General features: G+C 38.0%; 1 protein-coding gene across 1 annotated transcript; it reads right to left on the bottom strand.

Annotated features, from left to right (window-relative positions):
• Window positions 1-354: 354 nt before the first annotated feature.
• ttc23 (tetratricopeptide repeat domain 23) lies at window positions 355-18,800 on the bottom strand. The gene is made up of 11 exons (XM_041796043.1): window positions 18,520-18,800; window positions 18,124-18,280; window positions 16,987-17,110; window positions 16,648-16,795; window positions 16,057-16,182; window positions 3,619-3,790; window positions 3,373-3,478; window positions 2,879-3,006; window positions 2,530-2,679; window positions 790-872; window positions 355-611 (listed from the first exon to the last, which is right to left on the bottom strand). Exons 1-11 carry the CDS (start codon window positions 18,594-18,596, stop codon window positions 497-499), a joined length of 1,386 nt encoding a protein of 461 aa, XP_041651977.1. The 5' UTR covers window positions 18,597-18,800; the 3' UTR covers window positions 355-496.
• Window positions 18,801-20,401: the final 1,601 nt, after the last annotated feature.

The raw sequence follows: 20,401 nt of genomic DNA, 5'->3' as shown, positions 1-20,401 counted from the left end.
AGTAAGACAATGACCAAAAGCATACTGCAAAAGATACACAGAAAAACAACAAAAAAACAAGGTTCATGTTCTGGAGTGGGCGAGTCAAATCCCAGACCTCAATCCAAAAGAGAATTTAAGGCTGGATTTGAAAAGGACTTCATGCCCAGCGTCCAAATGTGCAAGCCTGATGGAGACCTATCCACATAGACTCAGTGCTGTGATTGCAGCCAAAGGTACATCTACTAAATACTGACTTGAAGGGCTGAATATTTATGCAGTCCCTTATTTAACCTGATGTATTTTTGTTTGATTGATGTTACTTTGTAGAAATCTGTTTTCACTTAGACATTAAAGTTTTTTTTGTCAAAAATACAAATTATATTGACCATGACAGATTTATAAAATCAATAAAAGGGTAAAACATCTAAGGGGGTGAATACTTTCTATAGGAACTGTAAGTCAATAGCTCTTAGTTAAAACTTGCAAGGATATTGTGGAGGGGAAGTAAAACATTTCAAGAATCTGACATAAAGTTTCCATCGTCCCCACTGGATGGTAGAATGGAAAGTGTCTGAGGTTTTGTTTTCCTTCTACCTTTCCTCTGATGTCTCTCAGCTACCTCTGGTGCCCTGCAAAACAGTACATGGCCAAATAAATAAAGCATCTTACTTTTTCACTATTCTGTCACTATTAGAAAAAGATTACATTACTAATTCATCTGCAATACAATAACTGTTTGAGCACAATATTAAATTGGATTTAATGAGTGCAGTTTTATTAATGTAAGTGAATTTTTTACAGATTTACCGGGCCAGCATATCCACAGCTTTTTGTGTGGCTTTTGTCTTCTTGTGCTGAGGACTGAATAACAAACTCTGGATCTCCAGGCACTATAATAAAACAAAAATAAAGACAGCAGTGTGAGTGGTCAGTGGAAGATGATAGGCGCAACTCATACTCAGAGATGAAAAAAATACTTCCTAGCAACATGTGAAAGCACTAAACATCCCAAAATAACCACTGTTGCTCTCCAAGGTTTACATAACACCTGTGCTGACCACTCGTGTGTCAGGTCAAAAAGGGGGCTGTGCTACGTTTACAACAAGGAGTCCTGATCAACAACCTGGGATCTGTGGCAAGTCAACACATTTAGGAAGAAGCCTGAGTCATTTTTCCACTCTACTTTTAGTTTGAACCAATCAAATAAGAGAAAAGAGCTCTGACGGTGTGGCTCTGTGTTAAGTAATTTTTCCTTTTTAAATTTTTTTTTAATACAATAGAAAAATCTAAGCCACAAACATGACATAAAACCTACCGAGCTTTTCTGCCTTTTTGGCAATCCTCCTAACAACACGTAAAGAGAACTTTGTTGAAGCAGGGAAAAAAGGAAGAAAAAGTTCCCTTCTTCATCAGGGAAAGTAAAACACTCCGTAATCTGGAGCAGATCCATCTGGCCTCTCAGATGTTTTCACTGTTGCTAAGGTTGATGTAATGGAAGGGCTTTTTCACTACAGAGGAAAGGGTAATGTCAAGTGTAAGTCAACGTGTGTGGGTACTATTGTTCTCTGTGTTTATGTGGTGGATCTTATGCACTGTAGGTACCGTATGAGCTTGTCTTCCTCTGGAAAAATAAAAGTCACTTAGGGTGAAAAGGTGTCATGATGACAGGGAAGAAATGAGCTGACATATCTGGTCTGTGTCAGGGAACTTCCGAAAGGTTACTAGCGAGAGCCTGGATGTACCCATCAGTGTAAGAGGGGGACTTGAAACCCCTTAGACACTTGCATGCCAAAACAAACCAACATAGCAACTGTGCTCCTTTACTTACAGACATGTTAATACTAGTATGAAGAAACCCCTCTTTGGAAGTGTATTTTTGTGTTTAGTAGTCGGCAGAACTGAGGTCATAGATGAAGATATGCCGTCATTGTGGTAGTGAAAACAAAAACACAAGTTACGTAAAACTAAATTGAAAACAGCTCTTAAGGAGGAGCTTCATTAAATCATCTAAAAAGGATATTTTATTTAAAGCATGTGTGCAGAGACATGGGATTTCAGATTCTGTTGCCGAGGACATAATGGCATGCCACACTAATTGGGATCAGTGCCCTCTTAAGTGACAGCAGTTAGCAAACTGCCTTTCTCTTTCCAGAGTTGCGCTGCCCATCTGTCAGGCTCCGTCCAGACTGAGGAGGCACAAAGTCACTCTGTGTGATATTTTACACCAGGGATAGTGCCTGTGCACACTGCAACCCCTCCAAGATTAGCATTTGCCTCTGATAGCATCCAGCTTTAGTGAGGATGGTGGAAATAGCTCATCTGAGAATGACAGGGGCTCTTTGTGTGTATATTTTGAACAAGCCTCTCACTGGTGCAGATGGACGCACCCACTCACTGCTGGCCTTTTATTAAAGCCCTTCAAATAGTTTGGCAGGTTCAATGTCATGTGGGATGACATTTCCTTTAACTCTGTCCAGCATTCCTAAATGTGTATCTAAAGGTTGTCACCGTGATAAACATTAGCTGTGATCTGAAATGTGTGATCACCTTTGTCATGGTGCTGTGGGCCTGCTTCATTCTGCCCTCTGTCATTTCCAAACTTCCAATCAGCTGAAAGGTTTCTGCTACCTCCGCACTCAGGTCACCAAACGTGTATCTCTTTGATGGGAGGGAAGCCCTCTGTATCTCTGCACATCTCTGCGAAAGAAAGGTGAAAAAGGTGGATTTATTCCACCACGTCTAGCAGGCAGGGAAAGAATCCTTAATAAATACAAACTGTTTCCTTGGTGATGCTCTAAAAACAACATGTGGAAAATGAAATGTATTATGGGTCTCAAAATTAAATGAGCCTGTGTATAGCTGTATGTGTATGGTGCATGCATGCGTCACCATTAACCTCTTGCTGGCCATTGAATAGAAGGAAGCGACAGAAATCGTCCTGAACAGCTAGAAAAGCTGGATCCTGTGGACCTGCAGAGTTTTTGTATGCACTTAAACTCTGCTCAAAGTACTGAACAGCAGCATCTACAATAGCATGGAGAAAACAAAAAAAAAATGCATCTTATCTATCATTTTGGCAATAATTGAGAGAAAAAAAGAAAATATAGTCCAGTGCCAATGCAAAGTCATAGTTTCTTCTAGAATTCCTACATTATAGTTTCCATATGTTTTGTTTACATGCTTGGTTGCCATGTGGCACAAAAAGCTTACATTACAGAACAAAGACATGTCTATACTTGAATTCTTTTTCAATAAGGCCATTATGTGCTCTTGTTTTTATGATGCGGTATTAAAGATTTCCACATATAGACAGACAATAGCTGATTCAAATCCTAATTAGCCCCCTCACCGTGTTGCTCAGGCTCAGCCTGTGTCTGTGAATAAACTCACCATTGTGATGTGGCTCTGCTGCAGCAGAAAGGATGAGGGCCAGGCTGTGGGAGATCTGAGCCCCTTCAAGCTCCTCTGAGTTGTGACTCATCGCAATGGCATGAGCCTAACAGAAACCCCCACGTGAAATAAGATAGATCACATTTCACCAAATAAGAGGTGAGCATGGCACTGAGTCAAAAAAACCCTCTCATGTTTATAAATGTTATGCTTAAGAGTCATGTTTGTTGATGTATATCCTCTTGCCTTGGTGAGATGCTCTATGGCTTGATTCAGATGACCTCTGTCTTGTTCGATGGCAGCCATGTCCCTGTAGACAAAGCACATCTTCTCTGGCTTACCCCAGTCCTTCAGCAACTGCAGAGACTTCTCACACTGGCTAAAGGCCTCCTCTGGTCTGGCCTGTCTCCTATAGACCCTATAGAGCAGAGAGGCACATATATGAAGAGACTATCAGAAATAGAAAGAATAACATAGATTCAGTGACCCCATTAGGACAGTACTTAAGACACTAATGATTAAACTGGATGCCTTCCAGCAGCATGTCTGCATCTCTCTTTTAAAACTGCCCTGCTTAAGTGTTCTGCAGAAAAACAATAAAACCATGACATTCGAATGGCACATGGCATGGAAAGAATTCTTTACTTCTTTACATTTTGCATGAAGAAGGTAGAAATTAGTCTCATTCAGTCTGTTTCCTCCTATTTTTTTTTTCAATTATGCTAACATTTTCTATAGACAACTATACCGTCAGCATCAACATCAATGCATTAACTGAAATGCAATTAAGGGCCATATTTGGTGCAAAAAAAGTTTTAAATCACACTAATTGCATGCTTTTTGTGTCACTTTCAGCAAACCATGATCAAGCCACTGCAAGGTCTCCGAGCAGCCACAATGATGTACAATTAATACAAAACTGCACCCTAATGTCTTATTTCACTTTAAAAAAAAACTCACATCTATGGATCTATGGACAAGTAGAAAGTCATCTGCACTAACATTTTACTTTTTATTGTTCCCCTATTTCCTTCATAATCAATGGCAAGTTCCTTTTTCCCATGGCTAAGTTCTAGGGGTGTGACGAGACGCTTATCTCACGAGACAAGACGAGATTTGGGCCCACAAGACATGAGACGAGACGAGAGTTTACATTTTTTTTAGTTTGGAAATAAATATATGAGTGGCAAATATGTCCTTTATACAGCTGAAAGTCATAACTGCGAAGCATTTAGGTCTATTCAGAAATATTTAAACTAACTCCTCTTGGACTGAACAGGCTATCAATGCTTACACACAGTTTGTCTTGTCTAACTCTGACTCAAACTGTACATTTTAATGCCCTTCAAATCAGACCTTTCATTTTAATATTCTACCACATATTTATTTTACTACACTATGCACCATTGCTTCAATTATAATAATGGTGATAGCATTTAGATTAATTTGAAAGTAATTCAAAAACTATTTACAACAGACTGAAATATAAAGGGCTGCATCAGTAAAATCAAACTATTTCTCATCCTCTTTAAGGACATCCTTATTTAAAACACTTAGAAGAAAATCATTGTAAATAACACATTTGTTCGTTTTTTACAGTAATTTAGAGAAATAGCTTATTTTATACTACTGTGGTCTTTTTTTCTGATAAGAGCTTTGACAGTGTTGGACACAACGCAAAGATGAGCGTGTGTATTAATGTGTGTGCATTGGTGAGCGAGTGTGTGTCTGCTCAGTCTGCTGTCAGACTAACAAACATGGCGCATTTAACTGGAACTTGAACTTTGCTTTTGGAACTAACAGTGGACTCTATGGCGTTCAGACAGAGTTTGTTTTGCTAAGTTTACTGCTGCAGTATGCAACGGCCCGTTGTGCTACTCATGTTTAGCTTCTGAATGTTGATACACAACAGTTAACAGCTGATGGATGAGTGACTGACAGACGGTGAGAAGAGAAGGAGACATGAAGAAGCAAATACTAATTCAAAGTCACAAAGTCACAGATACCAGCACTATGAGCGAGTCTGTGCGCATACACGACCCCACGGAAACTGCACAGGTTTCCAGAAGAAGCATTTAACCATTTCAGACTGTTTTGATGAACTTACTATGCATAGATGGATCATGTGCAGCCCCGAGTAGCGCACGTGGAGGAGGGGGTAGGGGATGGAGCATGATCTGAATGGGTCGCGGATCAGTTCTGTTTCTTCATTAGCTGGCAAACCAACAATTTCAAAGTGTCCAGGGCATCTTTATGATGTTTTATAACTTCCATTTAGGTATTGTTTTCTGTCAAAGAGCTGCTGCTCCTGATGTCTTGGCAATATTGATCTCAAGAGATGATTTCCCCTCAACGAGACATCTCGTGATGTTTTGATCTCATCACACAACTACTAAGTTTATGTCATATAGTGTGTCCCAAATCACATACCCCTGTACTGAATACTACATATTTTGAGTACATACATGGGAACAAAGGGCTTTTACATTGTGAAGTATCCCTACAAGCAGTATACAGTGACGTGGCACTTATTTTTTCACACAGGGCCAGATAGATTTGGATTCCCCCCACCTTAAAAAATAAAAAATAATAATAAATAAATAAATAATAATCATTCATTTTCTATTCACTTGGGTTGTCTTTGTGAAATATTAAAATTAGTTTGATGATCCGAAATATTTAAGTGTGATAAATATGCAAAAAAATCCGGAATCAGAAAGGGGGCGACTACTTTTTCCCGGCACTGTACCAGGACAGTGTACTGGCACACTCAAAATACCTTGTGCCTTCAATGAATGCCATATTTGTGACATAGCGGATATCGTACTGCATAATAGCGCTAGCCAACATTAGCATCCATTAGCTATCGTGTTATTAACAACACTAGCATATTGCAACCAAGAAAAAGGCATATAAGGCAAAATAAATTAATTTTCGTAGAGCGAATAATGCTGACATAAAATAAAAGTTTCATGAAAAAAAGTGACTGAAAATAGCTCTAGAATTGCAACTGTAATCACCTAACATCTGTTTATGACTACTGTTAAAAAAGAAGTAGAAAAGGAAAACAGAGGCAGTTAAACTGTCATCACTACCTGTAAGTGCAGAGGGACAATACTAACTTGTGATTAAGTGCTCTGCACTCCAGTTTAGTGTACTGTAATACAATAACCTATTTCTATCTACCTCCTCAGACAGTCGGTAAAGACTTTGCTCACCTGGAGAGTCCTCAGACACAAATCTAACCAGCTTAAACCAAATTATTAAAAACAAACAAACAAAAAACTATCCAACTGACTGGTGAGAATTGACCAAAAACCAAACCAAACTTGAATGCTATTTGTCCCTTAATAGGAAATATGCAGTTGTAGAATACTTAAGCACTGTGACTGATACACAGCTGAGGAAATGTCTGACTATGTACAGACTCAGAGAGCAGAACCTTGCTATTGAAAGACGATGCAAGGACAAAGCTGGATCCCTAAAGAAGACAGACTGTGCACCCACTGCAGCCAACAGAGGGTAGAAACTGAGCTGCACTTTTAAACCACCTGTCTTTTAAACAAGGGCATCAGAGTCAAATTCTTTCCACTTTTCACCAGCAAACAAAAAGAATTTATGAATGAAAAAATGAACAAGAGCTTCCATATCTGTTGGGTGAAGTGCAACAGTGTGCAAAACGTTGCAGCACATCATGTGAGCTGTTGTGACCAAAGGAAAACCTTGGACACCTCAGCAACCTGAAGATGACTGTCTGCACAATTTAAAAAAAAGGATTATATTATTTCTAGACCTTTTAACTAAAATTTCAAAGTTAAAGCCAGATTTTTTATGCCAATTATAATACTTTTTTCTTTAAATAATATTTTAAATTTGTACATTGCTTTGACAATGAAACTAATGTTTTCCACGCCAATAAAGGCAACTGTATTGAATTGATTTAAAAATATTGACAGAAGAGTGCGTATGGTTAATATGCTATTACACTATTATTATTATTATTATTATTATCATCATCAATGATAATAATAACGTTATTACACCAATAGCCTTTGGGGTCTATTTCTTAGTTCCTTATTTTCTTTCAAAATAAAGGCAGGTCTGTGTCAAAACAGGAAGCCAATTACCCATAGTTTAAGACAGTACATAAATCAACACATTTTACAAAAAAGTTTTGAATGCAAATAGAATTTCAAAATTTGTCAAAAAAGGGGACATTAATCATGGTTAACTACAATAATTTTGATGTTAGACACAATTGAAAGTATATTGTTTGACAGCCCTCAAAATAATAGATGCAAAACAAAATCATGCACATTAAGAATAGGGCAAGGCATTTTTAACCCTAGGAGAACACAAAGATTAAGATCATTATTCTTTTTTTCCTAGATTTGGAGTGGACAGAAGAGTGGATACTGAAAGAGAGAAATTGGGGAATGACACTTTATAAAAGAGCAACAGGTTGGATTCAGACCTGCTCTGTCTGCTATACATGGGCTGTGCCCGCTGGGCCACCTACACCCAGGCAGCTGATCTCCAAGTCTTCCACATGATTGAGCCATCTAGAAACAGCTGTGACAAATTATTTCTTAATAAATATTTATCTGCAAAAATGTTTATATTTCTTTATGATACTGATTATAAACAACTGTAACAACCATAATAAATTATTTGTTTAGCAGTATTTTGGTACAATAAATAACTAAAGGCCAATCACTTCATTAAAATTAGTTTTTTTTTTACATCACCAAGAAACTGTTTGGTCTCCAGCCAATGCAGACCCAGCAGAGCGGTAAAGGGCTTTTTGGATGATTGCTGCAGCAGCAACCTTGTGCAGAGCAGGCTATAATAGGGAAAACTTGCATGTTGCCCTTTAACTGTTTTTGTTGCATTCTCTCATGTTTCTCTTGGCTGTCTCCTCTGAAAGTTATGCTGCTTTTAAGTCTCTGACTTTCAATGGCATCCCACACTCTGATAAGTAACCCTGGTAGTGTGTTCAAACTCTCAATGTAATATGTGAGAATTTAGAGATACAATATGCCATCAGTCTGTACTACCAAGGACCTAATATTCACAATAAAAAACAATCATTTCTTATTCTACTGTACTATGGTATGCCTGGGTTTTTACAGAGCAATCAAAGGAGAGTGGGGAGAGAGAGCTGAAGACAATATCTGCATTAACCCCTGCAAGGACACTGAATCCATCAGCCTTCTCTGCTAACAGTTTCCAACCACCTAATGGACTCTAAATTTAATTTCACTCTCCAGTTGAAGGGGCGGCCTTTCTCAGAGGACACAACACTCACTAATACTCTGTCTGTAGCTACAACACTGTTTCACAACATCACAGGAAAACTGTGCCTCCAAAACACTGCGCATGTCTTACAATTTATGTTTTATTGCAAGCTTGTTTTGGTATTATGAGTAAATCAAATATATTCAAGCGTAAGTTTACAGCATTGTGCTAACATTCTTTGGACTACATAAATCAGAATATTCATTGCTATGTGCTTAAAGCAAGCAGCACAGGTGATTAAAACATTGTGATTGATCAATTAAAGGGGACATATTATGCAAAAATCACTTTTTCAGGCTTTTCTAACACAAATATGTGTCCCTGGCCTGTCCACAATCCCCTCAAGTACCAGAAAAATCCATCTCTTTCTCCATCTTTCAGAAAATTTGTGCTGAAACAAGCAGTTCTCAGATTTAACATCTAGTGACCTCACCAGGGGCCCTTAGCACCTGCCCCCAGAGTTGGTTGGCCCTCCCCCACTTGGAGGAAAGTTCCACCCTCCTCTACTGATCCTCTCAGCTACCAGCTGAGATGCTGGATAGCTCTGTGGGTTACCCTGCTGACTACAGTCTAGAAGATTGATCGTTCAAATCCCAGTCTAAACTTTGGGGGAAAAAAGTGTCTGTAATATCACAAGTGCTGCATCCATTTTCTGTGAGGGGTGTGGTCAGGGGCTGAGTCAGACAACTAATTACCATTTAAAGCCACAGATACAGAAACAGCTCTTTCTGAGAAGGGCTGAAACGGAGGAGTTTTTAGACATACAAAAATCCAAAACTGGAGTGTTTTTTCAGCAATAAACTTCACAGGCATGTTTTGGGGACCTCTGAGAACAATATAAACTTGTCTTAAAATGGTAACATGTCACCTTTAACTGTATTCTCCCATGAATCAAAAATGATCCCAACACGATGATGGAAGATTGAGAGCCCCACCCATTAGTTTTCACAGGGAAGGCTCTTTAAGTCCTTTTAGGGCAGCAGCCATGGTTGAAGCAGAGCTACATTCCAGTATTGCTTGAGTCCTGCCAGCCTGCCTGCATGGACACACAGATACAATACCCCTCTATCCTCTCATTCACTCCACATCCTTACACACATCCTGCCCAGGACTGTAATATGCATCAGCCCACTGCAATCTACCAAGAGACCGAAGAGTGGGGAATTTTATATAATTGAGGATTTGTAGATGAGTTGCCAAGCAAGCCACACAGTCCTCTATTGTAAATGTTTCCAGAACATGGTTTACGTAGGTTTACTCTTTGCTATTACTCAGAGAATGACATCAAAAAGCCAAGCTACGGTAATTAGATGGATAAGAAAAACAAAGCCGCTTACTGCAAATATTTACAGTGCTTCAACTGACAGCAGTTTGACTCATGAGAATGTTTATTGTTTGCCTTGGCTAAATTTGGGTGAAATTTTATGGAGAAAAATATCTTTTCAGTCTGAGGCTGCTGGTTTAATTTCAGACAACTGATCAAACACATGAAATAGTGAAAAAGACGGGTAAAAATAAACAAAACTCTGGACCTCAAGCATGAATAGAACACTGTTATTTACTGCACATTAGCAATCCTGTGTATCCGCCTGGGAATAAGGACAGGGGAACATGGCAACTTCACAAACTCTGTTAGCTACTTCACACAGTTTCACATTTTATAAGTTGTGTGAATAGCTGCAGTGGTTAGCAAGAAAGTTCCTAGTCCTCTCTTGGTACTTTGACATTTCCCACTGTTGAAAGACATGCTCATTAGGTTATAACCTGTTCTGTCTATTAATCTATATGGCAGTATATGGTTATGTACTCACTGCCTATACATACATTGATAGTGATGATACAGAAGCTATCTGACCACAAATGTGAGAGGTGACTGGCTGCAGGCTGTACATCTCTGACAGCCACTCTCACTGACTGTTCATTGGAGACAGTATATCTCAGAAAGGAAGTGCTGTAATTTGCTGGTACAACATATTTCCAGTTCTGTTTTTTTAAAATTAAGTTATCCATAACAAAGTCTGACAGTTACAATTATGAAATAGCACAGCAAACATTAAGCACCAAGCAACATTTTGTAAATAAAACAGAGAAAAATGTTAGAGGTCTAATCAGGGACTCAATTATGTATAGACCTCTTTAAGAACCAGTCACACCAATAATGGCTTGCTTTAGGTTCATTAAGTTAAACTAAATCTAACATAGTTGAGCTAGCTATGTAATTAACATTATTACATAAGCAATGTAGCTATGTAAGCTTTAGCTATGTGAGCTTCAGCAAAAGTAGCTAAAGCTAATGGTATACATAGATAACATGTATATGTAGCTTACATAGCTACTTTGTAAGCTAAACCTATGCTATGCTAGCTACACACTACATAAGCTACATTATCTATAGCTATGTTAGCTTTAACAATGTGAACTTTAGCAAATGTAGCTAAAGCTAATGTTGCTACATAGATAGAATGCCTATATAGCTTACATAGCTGCTTTGTGAGCTTAGCTTTAGCTTTTTACCTCTGCCAAGGAGTTTATGTGATCAGCAGGGATTGTTTGTTTGTTTGTTAGCAACATAACTCAAAAAGTTATGGACAGATTTTGATGAAATTTTCAGGAAATGTCACAAATGGCTTAAGGAAGAACTGATTAGATTTTGGGAGTGATCCGGATCACCGTCTGGATCCAGAAATTTTTTAAAGGATTCTGTACTATTGGGAGATAGGGCTAATGGCAGAAGTCTGTGCTCTCTGAGTGCTTTTCTAGTTTATCTATGTAGCTATGTTGGCTACATACTAGGGCTGAACTATTTGAGAAAATAATCTAATTGCAATTTCTTTCCCCAATATTGCGAATGCGATTTGATATGCGATTATTTTTTAAGTTCCTCATCGTACCTATTTTCCAACAAACCCAAGTAATAAATCATTCTATGCTATAACCAAAACAATACTACATTAAAAGGGTTAAACAATTGTGAAAAAAATGTTATTGTCATGATTTTCACTTGTATTGCAAATTGGATATGAATTGATGCATTGAAGGGAATCATGATTTTTATGTAATTCTCATATGATAAGAAAAACTCACAAAAATTAAGAAAGCAAGATTTTTGTAGACTATTCTAAAAAATGTCACTTGAACTAAGGCTGCAACTTCAGATAAAAAAAAAAAAACAGCAGAGAAAGTTTATTTTATATCATATCCTATGTGTGTATTGCATCGTGATACATATCATATTGCAAGGCTATGGGAAATACCCAGCCCTATTAAGTCAATCAGGGGAAAATGTAAGTGTGACTGCTTGCTTGTCTTTTTATGCTAGCCCTGCCATTGACTGGCGACTGTCTTGGGTGTAACCCCCCAACACACCCAAATAGAATAAGTTGTATAGATAGTGGATAGATGAATGTTTTCATGAAAAGGATAACTGAGTTAAGAGTGGAGATCGTATGAGAAAATGTTTCAAACCTAAATCAAAGAGAATGAGTAAGTTATGTAAGCATTCATGGCCAAAACTAAAAACGTGACACCACACACATATAAAACTAATTTATAACTATTACTTACTCTTCCTTGAATTAAATTCCTCATCTGGCTGAACTACTGCAAGTACACACCTTGAGAATTGATCTAAAACCCTGCAGATTACTCAGATCAGGATCTATTAGAGAGCTGAGCTGACTTTTTCACTCCAGGCTGTGGTGGGAACATTCCCCCTCATCACAACCCTGTTGACTGACAGAGCTTTAGAGGCATGCCAAATTCTTAGTCACCACCTAACAAAAGAGATTAAGCAAGCTTACACACCAGCCAGAGTCTGCACATTTTTTCAATTACACACATCATGTCAACAAATTCTGACTCTTTGAAACAAACCAAGATGGCATCATTTTCAAATTCCTGTGATTGTAGCTCACCTTGGCTGCTGTAATGGCTTGTTTACTGTAAATGCTGCAGGAGTTTTAGACCTCTACCTAGCAACAAGATCCTAAAACATGGGGTCCTCCATACAAAGTGAAGAATTAAACTCTTAATCATGTCTTTTAAATGAGAGAACCTGTATAAACACTCACCCTTTAAAGGGGACATATTTTACCCTTTTAAGACAAGCTTATATTGCTCTCAGAGGTCCCCAAAACACACCTGTGAAGTTTGATGCTGAAAAAACAATCTAATATAGGATTTTTCATGTTTGAAAACCCCTCTGTTTCAGCCCTTCTCAGAATGAGCCGTTTCTATATCTGTGCCTTTAAATGGTAATTAGCTATCTGACCCTGCCCCTGACCACACCCCTCTCAGGAAATGGTCATGGCACTCCTGATGTTACAATGTTACAGACACTTTTATCCAAAGTTTGGGACCTGACTGGGATTTGAACCATCAGTCAGAATCAGAGTCAGTCAGCCCAGACCAAAGTCAGCAGGGTAACCCACTGAGCTATCCAGCATTGCAGCTGCAGGAAGATCAGTCGTGGGGAGGGCCACTCAAACTTGGGGGCAGGTGCTTACTCCCCATGTGAGGTCATGAGGGTAAAATCTGAAAATGGATTGTTTTAGCACACATTTTCTGAAAGGTGGAGAAAGAGGAGGTGGAAGGGAATGGATTTTTCTGGTACTTGAGGGGGTTGTGGACAGGCCAGGGGCACATATTTGTGTTAGAAAAACCTGAAAAAGTGATTTTTGCATAATATGTCCCTTTAACAATGTCTACCTATATGTTTAGCTGTAAGTCTGAACATGTTACTCCCTTCTCTTATACGAAAGACTATTCATAAGGAGTGTACTGGGTTGTTTAAGCTGCATTTGACTAAATCTTGAGTAAAGTTAGGAAGTAAAGTGCCTGTAAAAAGTATTCACCCTCTTTGAAGTTATAACCCTTTTACTGATTTTATATAACAATCACAGTCAATATGATTTGTGTTTTTTTTTTTTTACCAAAAAAAAAAAACACAAAAACTTTTTAATAAATTTTAAAGTAAAAAGTTTTCAATAAAGTAATATCAATATCAGAAAAATATGTAATGGAAGATAAGTGACTGCATAAATATTCACCTCCTTCAAGTCAGCATTTATACTTCACCACTTTTCAAACTATGTCAGGTTACATGGGGATTGGGCATAAGCTCAAGTCCTGCCACAAATTCTCTTTTATATTGAGGTTTGAGCTGTGACTCAGTGACTCCAGAACATTAACGTTGTGGTCTTTAAAACAATTTCTGTGCAGCTTTTGCTGTATGCTTCGGGTCATTGTCTTGCTGGAAATTTAATTTTCTCCCAAGCCGTAGCTCTCTTGCAGATTGAGTAAGATTGTCCAGGATTTTCCTGTATTTTGACTCATTAATTTCACCCTCTACTTTTAAGAGCCTTCCAGGACTGGCTACCGAGAAGCATCCCCACAGCATGATGCTGCCACCACTGCTTCACAGTGTCCGCTAAACATAGTGTCTTGTCTGATGGCCAAAACGCACCATTTTGGTCGAGATTTAGTCGATATTTAATGACTTTTCTTCAAACATGCCACTGACTCTCCCATAAAGCTCTGAATGGTGAAGAACCCAGCCAACAGTTGTGTGCAGAGTCTCTCCTATCTGCTGAAGCTTGTAACTCCTTCAGAGTAGTCATAGGTGTCTTGGTGGCCTCTCTCACAAGTCTCACTCTTACATGGTCAATCAGTTTGTGAAGATGGCCAGATCGAGGCAGATTTACACATGTGCCATATTCTTTCAGTGCCTTGGAATTTCTTTTTTTTTTTTTTGCATACATCCCCTGACTTCTACTTCTCAATAATCTTTCCTTTCAGTTGCTTGGAGTGTTCTTTTGTATTCATGGTGTAATGGTAGTCATGAATACTCATTTATCAGTCACTAACCCTTTAGACACAAGTGTTTTTAAACTACAACCACTTGATAAACATTCACTGTACTCAGGTGATCCCCGTTTCACTAATAGTGAGAGTACAAGCACCAACTGGCTGGACCTCTGCTGAATTAGGTCATGCAATCACTTAATTTACTTTACATATTGTTTTTTTTAAATTTTGTAATGATTTCTACATCAAAAAGTCTAAATATATAGACCATGACTGATTTATAAAATCAATAAAAGGGTAAAAATTCCAAGGGGGTGAATACTTTTCATAGACACTGTATCTATTGGTTCATTTAGCATAGACAGATTCAGTACACATAAAGAATTGAACAACAAATTTCCAATGCACTGCACCACATTTATAACTAATGGTAATTTTCAATGTTTGCCCCTAAAGATTAACAACAGAATATTAATAATTTAATGTATTGGTCAGTGGTAATCCAGGTTATGATACACTTAACTTTCTGTTTGCTTTCTGTTCTGCCTCCTATGTCAATCACATTAACTTACCAGTGAAAATGGCTAGTAAGTAATTTATGCTGTAGGCCACACAGTTCCCTCAGTAGATTCAATACATATCAATCTTTCCTGCACTTGATGTCTGATTCACTGTGTCTCTAATCTTTTCTTAACATGTAGTGCCGCCCTGATGGCGTCTGCTGTCAATAACACTATCAGGTTACAAATGCATGTTGTAAAATTTTAGACTCAAATCAATAACACTATAATAATCAGTGTGGAGTAATCACCTAATAGAGAAATGAAAAGCTTTCTGAAACTATTACCACATATAACAGAAAATATGAAAGATGAAGTGAGGGGGTTGAAGTTTAAACTAAAAAGAGAGAGTGAGATATACTACTAAAAAGAGACAAAATGCTCCTCCTCATACTGTTCCCTTTGCTTGATCAGCGACTGAGTATAAAGACCACACCTAGCTGGACTGCAAGCATCCATAAAAAACACCCACACTGATTGCTGAGTGGCCTGGACAGCAAATGGGAAAACCCTGATTTGTCAAGTTATTTGTGAGCTCATTCAATTATGTTGTTGAGCAGTCAGCAAACCAGTTCCACTCCAAAACAACCTAGAGGGGTTATTTATAAAAACAGGCAGTGACATATCACCATCTTGTGGCCAAACATAAAAGGAAAGTACTGTATTTGAATCTTCAATGTTTCAAGAAATGAAACAACTATGAATGTATATTAAAAACCAATGTACATATTACACCATCCAGGCTATACTCCAAATGTGCCATGGAAAAACGTAACCTGTTAAAATATCATTTGGAAAGCACCAAGTTATATGGCTCTGCTTGAACATGATACCATAAGAGTCATAGGAAATAAATAGCACAAATCATCTGATTACCCGACAGCACTGCTAAACACAAGTAGCACCTGCTTTGACATCATACTGGCCACAAATTCTGCACAACAGCCTCTAATTTTGTATATATATCATATTGCTGCTTTTTTCTGGTTTAAATACACATAGAAATAGTTTGTCACTTCACCTGAATAGACCATTGCAGATTTCCAGCTCACTGTTTTTCTTCTCTTCCTGGTTGATGTCACAAAGTTGATGAAGTTTCTCAAGAATGTGTTCTGCATCCAGAAAGGAGGATTCTGCCTCCACTAGAGTAAAAGAGTTAAGGACTTTTTAAGAATGTTTTCCAAATTGCTATTCATATTTAAGTTTTTATGCAAATGTTACAGCCAAAGGTGCTCCATCTCCTGTGTATGCAACTGACCTCTTTCTGGAGGCTGAATGCATGTGTGAGTGAGTGCTGGTGACCGTATCCTCCACCCTGATGATCACCTGTGCAGCCTGCTGGTGAAGCCTCATTGGTGCACAGGTGCAGTGAACTACCAACCAATCAGAAAAGAGCACCTGATGAATCACACCTTCAAGGAGCTTTGCCAGCAAAGTTTCAGTGCATTAGTTAGCTAGTGTGGTTACTGGTAGTTTAAATTTTAAATAGTTTATTTTCACCAGTTGAAAGGTTAAGTTTTTTTTACTGTTTTACTTTTTTCACAGTTGATACTTTTAATTCACCAGCACCATCTGGTTTTTATGTTGTACTGCTCAAACAAGGCAAGGATATTTTTCTGTAAGCAGAGAAGTGCCTCCCTGTGTGAGGTGTATGTTCAGGAGGCACATAAGAACCTCAAACTTTTCATCCTCACAGGATGTGTAGAAAGCAAGAAGCTCTCTGGCAATGGCCAGGTGCTCCTGAGCTTGCAGACCCCAGCCTGAAAAATAAAGAGACATTATTTAGATTTTATAAATCAGTGTTCAGACACGAGACCTATATATAGAGGAAACTCCAAATTAAAAATAACCAATGTTGTACTAGCTAACTGAAGCATAGCAAAATGTGTCTGTTTTATTTCAGATTTTATTTTAAATGCAGCTGTACAGTTAAACTTATCTTTAAATTTACCTTTAAATTTGAAGTATGCTTTCGCCAGTCTAACATGAGCCTGGGCTAGTTTCAGATGTCCCTCTCCATACACCAGCCTTGTCAGAGCCACACAATGCATCAAGTCCCGGATGCAAGCATCAAACTGAGGAGGTACAGTAAATGACTGTTAGCATCACCAAGATCCTAGTGGCTGAGATGTTAAGGTATCAATATGCACACAGATGATCTGAAACCTAATTTCCCCCTATATGTATGGCTGTTGCTAATATATTCATGCATTTTAATGTATTCAGTGATAATCAAACTACATGTTAAAGATGTAGGAGTGTTTGTAGCAAACTCAGGAATAGGCATGATCTCAAGAAGCTATGGTAAAGTCTTAAGGAAATATTTTCAAAGCTTATGTGCATCTCAAAAAATGGAACATCATGAAAAAATGTGTTTCTTTACTGTGATGTAATTAAATACAACAATCGTCCAGATCCGTCATTACAAATTTTTTTTTCTTTTTTACATTACAACTTACAGCTCATAAAAATAAAAAATCCACTATTTCTGCTAGAGTATCACAAATCAGTCCAAAAAAGGGTTTATAATACAGAAATATTGACCTTATGGAAATCTATGCTCATCTATGCACCAAGTTATTAGTTTTTTGGACTCAACACTGAGTCTGGTGTCTCTCATCTTCTTCTTGACATTTCCCCAGAGATGATCTACTAGTAGATGAATGACAGTGTTGACTCTGGACTTGATAGGGCACAGTGGACCAACAGCAGCAGATGACATGGCACCTCAAACCATCACTGATGCTAAAATCTTCACACTGTACCTCAAGCACCTTAGATTCTGTGCCTGCTTGATCTTCCTCCAGACTCTAGGACCTTGATTTCCCAAATGAAATAAAAAAAAGATACTTTCATCTAAAATCTGTTGCTTGTGCACTTTTCCTTACAACACTTTTTACTTTTAGTCAACTTTCTATGATTATTCTTTGATACAGTAGTATGTAAACAGCCTGCCCTTTCAGCAGTGACCTTTTGTGCCTTACCTTCCTTGTTTTCATGATATTCTCTGTTTTTAGATGCACGTGTAAATTTTAAGAACTATAAACAATGGATGCAATATGAATTTTCCACCATGTACAACACTCACCTGTTGCTTGTATTCATGGTTCTTTGCTCGGCTGTCAAAGTGTCTGAGCTTCTCCTCAGGTGGCATCATAGTAAATTCCCTCTTTGTGTATCCTGTTTGTGAGGCACTCAACATATCTGAATCACCGGGAGGTGATGCACCCTGACCCTTGTTGTTGCTGTCAATGTAGCCAGACAAAACAGGGTGACCGCAATTTATTAGTTAGGCTGCATTTGACAAACCAGTTTGCAACCATTCAGACTTTGAAATACAACCGAGCTGACAAGAAAATTGTGATACGTTTTTTTTATAAACGAAAAGGTTTCTTTTTTCCCCTTTTTAGGAACAACTCGATGAACAGCTACAATGGGCATTCACTGGCTAACGTTACATAAAACGTTATAAAATATTACTTACTCAGCCAGCGATACAGATGTATCTGGACGGCGTTTCGTCCCTGCTTCATCCTCAGCTGTTGTTTTTTTGCTAGACATTGGTTGACTTTTATGGTTTTTACTCGTTTTTATTCGTCTTCGAATGCAACATTTACCGCGCTATCAGCAGTTTGTGTTCCTTACGAGTTTGTTTCCGTGGTTACACGGTGCGTGCTACAGTGGCGTACAAAAACCCATTTTTTTTGTTCATAAAGTCCTTATTAGGATATCAAAAATACTTGTTCGTGCTTTTTAATAAGGCCATTCAACCCTTAAAGCTTTTTCAACATGAGCTGGCTGCCTCTCTTCAGTGAAACTGTGGTTGAGGTTGAGGAACAGCCTCTCTGGAAGATAATGAAAACATACACGGCGAGCGCGAGGTGCCAGCAGGGTGCATTCAAGAGCTGCGCTGTTTTAAATACGTCGCTCGAAACATCTAAATACTAAGTAAGTTGCCTTCTCCGCATACGCCATATTTTAGTCTTGGTAGGTGTGGTTTTAGCTACATTGTTACAACCTGTATAGAACCAAATTCAAAGTTGTTAACAGGGATGCAACGTTTTATTATTGTCCATCCTTTAGATGACTTGTAGGTCGATCATTTCTCCACAAGATGTCGGTGTAGTAACATTATACTACATATACGTTAGGTTACAGTCTTACTAGAGAGATTGTTGAAATATTGTTCTTTAGAAGTCTTGGCTGAGATTTTAGCCTCACATAGGGGCCTGCTTACTTCAAAGTGTTAAACTGGGGGCAAGTTAACCCAAGAGCAATTTCTGTTTTTTTAGTGATATCCAAAGTGCATCTTCAGACCTTATTGTTGTTTATCAGACTTTAAAAATGGTAGCCTATGTATTTTTAGTAAAGCATCTCCTTGTCACAAATGCAACAATCTTAAAATGGTAAAACATTAACATCATTTTAGCAATCAGAGGCTGCACTGATTTACAGGAGCAAAATATGAGTTACAGTTTATCAAAAGCATACATTATCTGTGTCATAATCTGCCCTCTTATGTTATGGTGAGGCAACATTGATCCTAAAGATGTTAAATTCAGTGGCTAATAGCTCATCAGTTTTAGTGGGTGGATGCTTAATGGACTGAAGCTGATGTAGTGAGCAGGTGAGAGGTGCACTTCTATGGCAGGGTGAACAATGAACCTGAAAAGATATTCCTCTGATGGTTTCGTAACCTTTTGTAGAATTGCACATTATGCAACAGTGTTTTCAGTTTGTCTGCGGGTCTCTAAAATCTCGTTTCCAGAGATGAAGTGTTTTTATTTAATGTTAGCTTCTACAAGCCTCCTAAAAGTAGAACTGATTATATTTTCTAGCTACATAACAGCATTTAGTCATTTATAGCAATGGCTTAGAAAGTGGCAGAGTAAAAACAATTTTGCTGCACTTTAGCTTTAAATAGTAAATGTCTAAGTCCAGTCTGTTTAATATAAGCACAAAGGTGGATATCCATACATCATCTGTTTCAAAATCATAATAAAAAATGTAGGAATTGTAGGCAACCAGTACAGTTCTTGTTTAAAACATCAAAAAAATGCAATAGTCGCACTTTTTGTTTTGCAATTTACACAGTCTTTAGGATTCATTTGTCTCTTTAGCACGTGTTATGAAACAGATGTAATGTTTTTTATAGCTTTGTTACTTCTCAATCCCTCTATTCATTAAAAGTAGGCTGTTCAATTTTTTTAATACAAACTAAAGCCATTATCCTATATTATTGTAAATATACAAATAAAAATGACCTGTTTCCCACACTATTTTCAGAGGTATAAATGTTTTATGTCAATAGTGAGGAAGGGAAATGTACATTTCCTTGTGAAAATATCATTTCTTACATCAGCACC

Source organism: Cheilinus undulatus, linkage group 9 (assembly GCF_018320785.1).
Source record: "Cheilinus undulatus linkage group 9, ASM1832078v1, whole genome shotgun sequence".
NCBI classification, from domain to species: Eukaryota; Metazoa; Chordata; class Actinopteri; order Labriformes; family Labridae; genus Cheilinus; species Cheilinus undulatus.
This window is presented reverse-complemented; position numbering and strand designations above follow the sequence as displayed.